Source organism: Vombatus ursinus, unplaced genomic scaffold (assembly GCF_900497805.2).
Source record: "Vombatus ursinus unplaced genomic scaffold, bare-nosed wombat genome assembly UNPS02014777.1, whole genome shotgun sequence".
NCBI lineage: Eukaryota > Metazoa > Chordata > Mammalia > Diprotodontia > Vombatidae > Vombatus > Vombatus ursinus.
Window position 1 is genome coordinate 1425448 of NW_020954555.1, and position 8550 is coordinate 1433997.

Consider the following 8550-nt stretch of genomic DNA (forward strand, 5'->3'; position numbering starts at 1 on the left):
ACACACCTAGGACCCCCTTCTTTTTCTGTCCCCTTGTCTCTTTTCTTTCTGGATTTCTGTCTGTCTGTCTCTTTCTTCTCTGCCTGTCTCTCTGTCTCTCCCATGTACCTCTCTTGGGGTCCCTTTCCTTCAGACACCTTTGTCCTGATGCTACCAGGGTCCCTCCCACTCCAGTACCCTCACTCACATTCCCTTTGGACCTCCCCTGCCCCTTCCCATTGGCCACTCACACGCCACTCAGCACGTGGATGGCTTGGGTGGTGAGGCCGTGTCCAGCCAGCTGCACGTCGGGCAGTGCCTCACTCAATCCCACACTCTGTCCCTCAAAGTCCGCAGCCTCAAACAGCATCACAGCTGGGTCCGAAAAGTCCTGGGTACAAACAGATAGTCAGCCCTCCCGTTCCCTTCCTTTCACCCCTCCCCTTCAGCTCCAGATCATGAGGAGAGGCTGGCCCAGTTAGAAAGCTATTGGTTATAGGAAAGAGGGCTACCAATGAGACCTTGGCCAATGCCCTGAGAGAGGCCAGACCTGCAGGCAAGAGCACCCTCTCTAAGTGAAGGGGAGGCAGGGGGATGGACGAAATCACCTCTGGAGATGCTCCCTTACCGTGCGGATGACCCTCAGGGAGGTCAGGGATTCGTCATAGCCACCCCAGTGGGACCAGTCTGGATACTCGCCTTCCTCCAGCAGGTACTGGTGTCCTCGGAAACCTTCTTTCTCGTAGCCTACCCAGCTATGTCAGGAGACAGACAGATAGACAGATCTCTTCAGGTCCCTACAGCCTCTGCCACTAAAGTTGTCAGAGGGAGGGCCGCTGGGGAAGCCAGTGCCACTAGAGCTAGGTGGCATTGGGACTCTAGAGCTCAGAGGACAGTGGGGCACCATTTGGGGCTGGGGGGAGGAGGCCAAGACTACACCCAGGGGTCAGGAGCTTAGAGGGAGAAAGTGGCCAGAATGAAAGTGGGGAGGGGGTAAAGAAAGCTTAGCAGGGGTGTCAGAGGCCAACATGCTGTGGTGTTGAGAGGAGAGAAGGGGTCCCCAGCCCCTTACCAGCCCCCAAGGATACGCAGGGAGCCCACAGTGGCCAAGCTGGGGCTCTGCCCATCCTCTGGCCTCTTCATGTCATAGATATCTCGGCTCACTTCGCAGCAGTGACCCTGGAAGTCCGTGGCTTCATACACCAGGGCCTAGGAAAGGGGGAGGGAATGCCAGGCTTATGGGGAGGATCAGGACATTGAGGCCTTGACCCCAACCATGGTACTGCAGCTAAAGCCCCCAGCCTCCTCTTCAGGGCCAGAACTAGGATTCCTGTGACCCTCCAATACAGAATGATCATCCTGCATCTCTGAAGCCCCATGCCCCTCACTGAGCCTTAAGCCCTTGGATGGGTTCCCCATCCCTTTGCTCAGCCTTCTTATCCCCCTCACTGAGGCTCCTATTCCCTTCATTAGGTCCCTTTGCCCCTCTCCCCTACACTGGGGTATCTCTTCATGAGACCCCATCTTCAGTGTGCTCCTATCCCAACACTAAGCTCCCATCCTTATTAGGACTGAGAATCTATGCCCTTAATGAGTCCCCATCTTTTTCACTGAGTGCCCTTATCTTCATTGAGTATCTATTCCCTCACTAAGCCCCTTTCACCCACTGGAAGCTTCTATTGTCTTTGCTGAAGGCAAAGCTGGGTATATTAGAAGCTGCTTCCCAGAGGATCTGTGGGCCCAGGGGAAACCCTTACCTCCAGTGCCATGGTCCCCTTACCCCTAGACCCCCCTCCCTTTCCATCCTTCAGGGAAGCTCTTATCTCCAAAGCTGCCCTGGTCACACCTTCCTCACAGCTCCCACGGAATAGGTCCCTGGAGGGAGTGTGGGGAGGTAGTTTCAGGTCTTACCTTGGGCTCCCCCGGCTTCTCCACAGTGGGACAACCCTGTAGAGATGACAAAGTAAAGCCGAAGCTGGAGAAAGGAGAACAGAGACAAGGCCACGGACCACACAGAAAGGGCCACCTCTTTGGGGATAGACTGCGCTGAGAGTTTCTTTTGACTTTTCCCTTTTTCATTTTGGCCTTTCCATCACACAAAGTTGATGTTGCCTGGGAGACTTTTCCCACAGTCAAAGAGGCCCACCCCCAGCTCCTCCACTGTCATTTGAGTAATTTCCTCTTTCCTCTTTTCTCTCTCCCCTCTCCATCCCTTTTGATGTGATGATCAGGCTGCGTCTCTCTTCAGACCCAGCACTCCCAGAGAGGAGGGGACAATAACTGAGTGTAACAGCTGAGGCTGATGGGTTACTGCTCTCTTGGGTCTGGCCCTTACCAGTCTCAAAGGCTTCAGGGAGTTGACCTGAGGGTCAGAAGAACCCCACGCTTCCACAGTAGGATAGACTCCAGGCTCCAGGATGCAGGGAACCCCAGTGTAGTAGGGTTTGGAATACAGCAACCACCTGGGGAGGAGCAAGAGTGTCTTTGATGTGGTCCCAGGAAATACAGAAACATGGGGCAAGGGAATGTGCAGGGACTGAAGCAAGATGCGGGTTCATACGTCTGGGTAGAGGGAAATCCAAGAGTCCCATTGGGAGACACTTGGGCTGTGAGAGAAGTGAACATTGCTATGTCCCACGGGTTCCTCTCTAGGGCAGGGGCTCAGGCAGGTGGGTAAATTTAGGAGTGGGAAGAGAATGGAATCCTGAGTCATCCCCATCTTACAAGCCAGCAGTGACAGTAACAGATGATGCAAGTAAGGGCTGTCCCTGTCCCTGGGCATTCTCCAAGGCTTCCGTCAACGTCACCTGGACACCCTCGTTGCCTTCCTTTGAGAAGAGGCTGATCTCGGGATTGGCATAGTCCTAGGGGAGAGGGAGGGATGTGAGAGGCAGACAAGATGCTCAGACTCTAAGGAGAATTGTCAGGCCTCCCTGACCCCTGGGTCTGGGGTCATCTTGCCCAGAGGCAAGGGGATGGATAAGGTGACCTTTGAAAGGCCCAGCCAAAGACTCAGATCCAGGAGCTCCTCAGACTGGTGAAGGGGACCCTGATTGGCACCTCACCCAACCCACTGCCTTTGGGCAGACCCCTCCTCATACACTCCAGTAGGGCTTCCTAACTAATATTATTATACATTCTTTCTGGCTGTCCCCCATGCTTGGAACACTCTCCCTCCTCTGCTCTGACTACTGACCTCCCTGGCTTCCTTTAAGTCCCAACTAAAATCCCACCTTCTACAGGAAGCTTTCCTCAACCCCTCTTAACTCCAATGCCTTCTCTCTGTTAATTATTTCCTATTTATCACACACACACACACACACACACACACACACACACACACACATATTTGTTTGAGTGTTGTCTCTATCCATTAGATTGTAAGCTCCTTGAGGGCAGGCACTATCTTTTGCTTCTTTTTGTATCCCCAGTCCTTAGCACAGTGCCTGACACATGGTAGGCACTTAATAAATGTTGATTGACTGATTGATTATCTCTTTTGATCCTCATATTTTCTCCAGGACAGAGAGTGAAGATATTATGCCCATTTTATAGAACAGGCAACTGAGATTTACAGAGGCAGAAGTGACAGGATGAGTTGGAATTCAAAGCCCTGATTCTACATTCAGCATTCACTCTACTATACTGCACTGTTCCATTTTACAGGTGAGGAAAAGGAGGCTCAGAATGGGCGAGTGACCTGCCCAAGGTCACACAGCTAAAATCAGTGCTCTTTCCATCCTAGAATTACACCAACATTTAAGTGCCTCATTATACCCTATATCAAATTGCTTGCCTTCTCAAGGAGGAGGGAGAATTTGGAACTCAAAATTTTGAAAAACAAATGTTAAAATTTTTTGTTTATATTTAATTGAGAAAAAAATAAAATAAAAATTAAATGTAAAAAAATTAAGTGCTGCTATGTGCCAAGGGGATATAAAGTCACAAATAAAACAGTCCCTGCCCTCAAGAAGCTTACATTCTACTTGGCAAAGCAACCTGCACAGTAGACAAGTCATGGAATGAGGTTTGTAAGGTCACTTGATGGTGTCCTACAATTTGGCTCTATTTTATCTTTCCAACCTCATTCACACAAATGGACTACTTCCTTTCTCCCCAAACCCATGTCTCATTTTCCTCCACTAAGCCTTTGCTCACCACGGTCCTTATACCTGCAGCACCATCCCCTCCTTCAAGGTCCTGCCCAAGTGATGCCTTTCCCATGAAGTCTCCTAGATACTCTTATCTTAACAGTATCTTCCCTTTGTCCAGCCTGCCTACCTACTAACTAGACTGCAAGCCCTTTGAGGGGCTACATCCCTCTTGGTATCTTCCTCCCTGCCTACTACTGAGTTGGATACAGAATAACAATAAAAATTAAGGTGTGCACTCAACAGCCCTGGGAGATATTATCATTTTACACATAGGGAAAATGATTTGTCCAAGGTCATACAACTAGTTCCAGAGACAGGATCCCAACCCAGCACTTTGGATTCCAAAGTCCTGACCGCTTTCCATGATGCCACATCACCCCTCTAAAATTAAAGCTTATCACAAATGCTGAGTAAATGATCTGCCCTTCCCTTCCCTTCCCTTTGGATTTCATCACAGACCTGGAGTCTGGAGGACACAGGGGCGTCATTTTGTGGAAGCCCTTCAGACAATTACTGTCTGTTCCTGCTTCCTCCTCCTGCCCCAAATTTCCCCTGAAAACTTCCCCTGGTTTTTCTCTCAGGCCCAGCTCAGCCCAGAACAATGACAGCCTGTCTGCAGACCCCTTGGCCTCTTCCCTACCTCAGCCCCTCACTGAGCTCTGCTCAACTTCCTGAATTGGCTCCTTCAGGGAACCCGTAGTGGTTCCCTGTTACTTCTGGGGGTACATCTGTTTATGTGCAGTCTGAAATCTTTGTTCCTTCTCTTCCCAACTCTAGCCAGGTAAGGAGAGGAGACAGGAAAAGGATATTCAACCCCTGCTCATATACTTAGATGCACCCCACCCCAACTCCAGCCAGGCAAAGTAGTACTAGCTGGCACAATGGATAAAGGAGTGAGCCTTCGGTCAAAGTGCTGAGTCCAAATCTGGCCTCAGACACTTACAGCTGTGTGACTCTGGGAGATCACTTCATCTCTGCCTGCCTCAGTTTCTTCAGCTATAAAATGGAGATAATAATAGCATCTACCTCCATTCCATTCTAACTTTTACTTCTAAAAGAGTGAGGGGCAGAGTCATATCTTCCTCTTCAAACCAGGAGCTACCTAAGGACAGGATATATGTCTCCCCATTCAGACTGAGGGCTCCCTGTAAGCAGAAATTATGTCTCCTGCTGTCTTTGGATCACATTGAGACTTAATGCTCCCCATCCCCCGGCTTTGTGGATAGGGTGGGGAAGGATAAGGAACAATACTCGCTGACCAACTCCCCCCCCCCACCCCCATTAAGCAGCTTTACTCACCCTGACTATCCTCCGGAGGGATCCGATGGTCACAGGACTCCATGCCATGCCTGACACACTGAGCTCCATGTCCCCCTCAGGGAGGACCAGTTTCCGGCCCTGGAATCCAGGCTTCTCGTATAGCATCCACCTGTGGGCACATTGGGCACCTGGGAAGGGGCCCGTGGGGTACCAGGGCCTTCCCCCAAAGCCTGACCCAGAGACCGCTCCATCCTAGGGCTGCTCTGTCCAGGTCCAAGGATGCCAGTGGGGCCCACGCTTTTGTTTCGGGAGGCAGACAAGGGCCTATATCCTACTCCCACCCTTGGTGAACACAGCCACGCCAGCTGCCCCTCTGCAGAGTCCTGCCTGGGGAGTCAGCCAGAGGCCCAGTGTCCACCCTCAACCCTCCCCTGTGACATCTCTGTCAGCTATGGCCCCTACACTCACCCTCCTCGTAGCACCCGGAGGGAAGCCGGAGCAGGAAGCCAGCCTGTGGCATCAGTGACATCATCCCAGACCTCCCGGGCTTCGCCCTGGCAGCCGGGCTCCAAGAAGAGGATGATCTAGGGATGAGAAGGAACGTCAACAGATGGGCCAATCACTCCCAAATGGGTCATGGTCTCTCCCTCTGGGGCAGGCACCCTGCCATCCCTCCACTCTTGCCCATTCCAACCCACTCGCCCTTCTGCCCTTCTCCCTGGAACGCTGACCATTGTCTCTCCTCTACCTTCAATTATGCTCAGACCTTTAACCTTTATGCCCCAAGTTTGGCCCGCTGACCCCTCTGGCCAGGCCTGATCCCTCCCCTCTCCTGCTGTACTGTCCCACTCCCCGTGCCCTAATCTGTCCATCAATAAGCATTTATAAATTGTCCACTGTGGACCAGGCAGGCTGAGGGACAGAAAGACGACCCTCCCCACCCTGTCCCTGCCCACAGGGCCTTCCCATCACCCCCTTCACCCTCAGTACCTTTCCTGGTCTGGTGTTTAATTTTCCTTGTTCCTTCTTTTCCCATCTCTAGCCAGGTAAGGAAAGGAGACAAGAAAGGCATGTTCAGGAAGATCACTGTCAGGCAGGCCTCTCCAAACCCTGACCCCGCTTCTCCTCCCTCCCTAGGCCTAGAGCCCCCACCGAGAGCCCAAGCCCACAGAGCCCCCAAGGACTCAACAGTGGCTCCACGTTATTATTATGATATCAACAGCTCCCATTTCTATGCAACTAAAAAGTTAACCAAGCCCTTTGTGAAAGGTGGTAGAAATATTAGTAAGCCCATTTTACAGATGAGGAAACTGAAATCCAGAGAGAAGTAGCTTGCCCAGGGTCACACTGATAGTCAGTGGTAGGGCCCAGATTCAAACCCACTCTAATAGGATCATGGGACTTTGAGTTGAAAGCGATCTCAGGAATCAATAAGTTAGGTGGTTTTAATCTGGAGTCTATGAATTTATTATTTTAATAACTATATTTCAATCTAATTGATCTTTGCAGTACTATGGACTTTATTATTTTGTGCATTTGAAAACATTATTCTGAGAAAGGGTCCACAAGCTTTCCAAGAAAGACACAACACAAAAGGTTATGAACACTAGATTTGGACTAATCCCCTCATTTATCAGAGGAAGAAGGCCCATGAGGAGCAGTGACTTGCCCAAGGTCACACAGGTTGGGACAAGAGGTTCTCCAGAGCCAGGATTTAAACTCAAGTCTTGTAAACCAATGCTTTCCCATTCTATTACATGAGATCCCATTCCCACACCCCTTGGCGTGCTGAGAGCTTTTCACTCCCCTTTCCCAGCCTCCTGTGCCATGGCCAGACCAAAACCCAGTGCAATACCTCCCCTCCACACACAAAAAATTAGGTAACTAAATGATGCAATGGATAGAGTGCTGAACCTGGAGTCAGGAAGACCTGAGTTCGAATCCAGCTTCAAACACTTTCTGGCTGTGTGACCCTGGGAAAGTCATTTAACCTCTGTCTGCTTTTGTTTTCTTAGCTGTAAAATTGGCATAATAATAGCATTTATTTCCAAGGTTGTTGTAAGGATCAAATGAGATAATATTTTCATATAATACTATAATATTATATTATAATACTTATAATAACAAGGTTTTTACAAACCTTGAAGTGCTGCATAATAACAGCTAGAGGTGGTGGTTGTTGCTATTATTATTAAATTCTCTTACCCTGCCCTCAGGAAGTTGAATGGCAGCCTTGGCTTCTGCCTGGACCTGTGGCTTTCCTTGGCTGGACAGCAGGGGTATGCGCCCAGGGCCCTTCTCCAGGGCAGGTGACGCATGGGGCCGCAGGGAAGATAACTTGGCCCCCAGAGTGGCAGGAGGTGCCACCTCCCCTCCTCTAAACAGGAGGCTGCCCTCGAGGCGGGAAGGAAGAGCCCCGGCAGCCCCCTGCCGTGGGCCCAGCTCGGTCACCTGGGGCCCCTGACCGCCCGCCACGTGCAGCTTCATCATGTCCAGCGGGGAGCGGGCTTCCGGGGGCTTCCGGGAGGGTCGGGTGTCCCAGAAGAATCCCGGCCCAGGGCCGGCCTTCTCCTGGCGCCGCTGAAGCTTCTCATCATCACTGAGGTAGGGGTTCTCAAGCTCCTCATCGGACTCAGGCTCGGGCTCGGGCTCCGGCTCTGGCTCTGGCCCAGATCCCGGAGTCCAGGCCGAGGCCTGGTCCTCATCGATGGCAGGCAACGTGGCGTACATGGCCAGATAGGAGGAGCGGGGTGCCCGGGGCAGCCTGTGGGTGCGCAGGATCTCGGGGGCCTCCATGTTCCGCAGAGTGTCCAGGAAAAGCTCCAGGTCAGCGGTCAGAGCTCCTTCTTCTTCTTCTCCAATAGACTCCTCATTGGCTTCATCCTTGGCGGGGCCCTGTGAGGACCCAAACTGGAGGGAAGCCCCAGCTTCCAAGGGAGGTGGGGCAGTGGGGTCTTTGGGCCCCAGCACGACTTCAGTCTTTGTCAAACATGGGACAAGAAGGCCCGAGACATTCTCAGTCTTTGTTGGGGATGGGACAAGAGGGGCTCCAGGGCCCGGAACAGCCTCAGTCTTCACTGGGGGTGGGACAAGAGGGGTTCCAGGGCCGGAAACATTCTCAGTCTTTGTTGGGGATGGGACAAGAGGAGTTCCAGGG

At 51.7% G+C, this 8550-nt stretch overlaps 1 protein-coding gene across 1 annotated transcript in view; it reads right to left on the reverse strand.

The window, feature by feature from the left end:
• The window catches only part of CRYBG2 (crystallin beta-gamma domain containing 2), a 37309-nt gene that overhangs the window by 9611 nt on the left and 19148 nt on the right, over positions 1 to 8550 (reverse strand). The window contains exons 4-13 of the mRNA XM_027864923.1: positions 7599 to 8550; positions 6384 to 6431; positions 5862 to 5977; positions 5433 to 5562; positions 2704 to 2843; positions 2315 to 2441; positions 1891 to 1926; positions 1052 to 1188; positions 608 to 734; positions 231 to 370 (exon numbers count right to left, since the gene is read on the reverse strand). The exon at positions 7599 to 8550 is cut by the window's right edge and continues 1530 nt beyond it. Of these exons, the coding sequence (XP_027720724.1) occupies positions 231 to 370; positions 608 to 734; positions 1052 to 1188; positions 1891 to 1926; positions 2315 to 2441; positions 2704 to 2843; positions 5433 to 5562; positions 5862 to 5977; positions 6384 to 6431; positions 7599 to 8550 (1953 nt within the window). The remainder of the gene's footprint in view (positions 1 to 230; positions 371 to 607; positions 735 to 1051; positions 1189 to 1890; positions 1927 to 2314; positions 2442 to 2703; positions 2844 to 5432; positions 5563 to 5861; positions 5978 to 6383; positions 6432 to 7598) is intronic.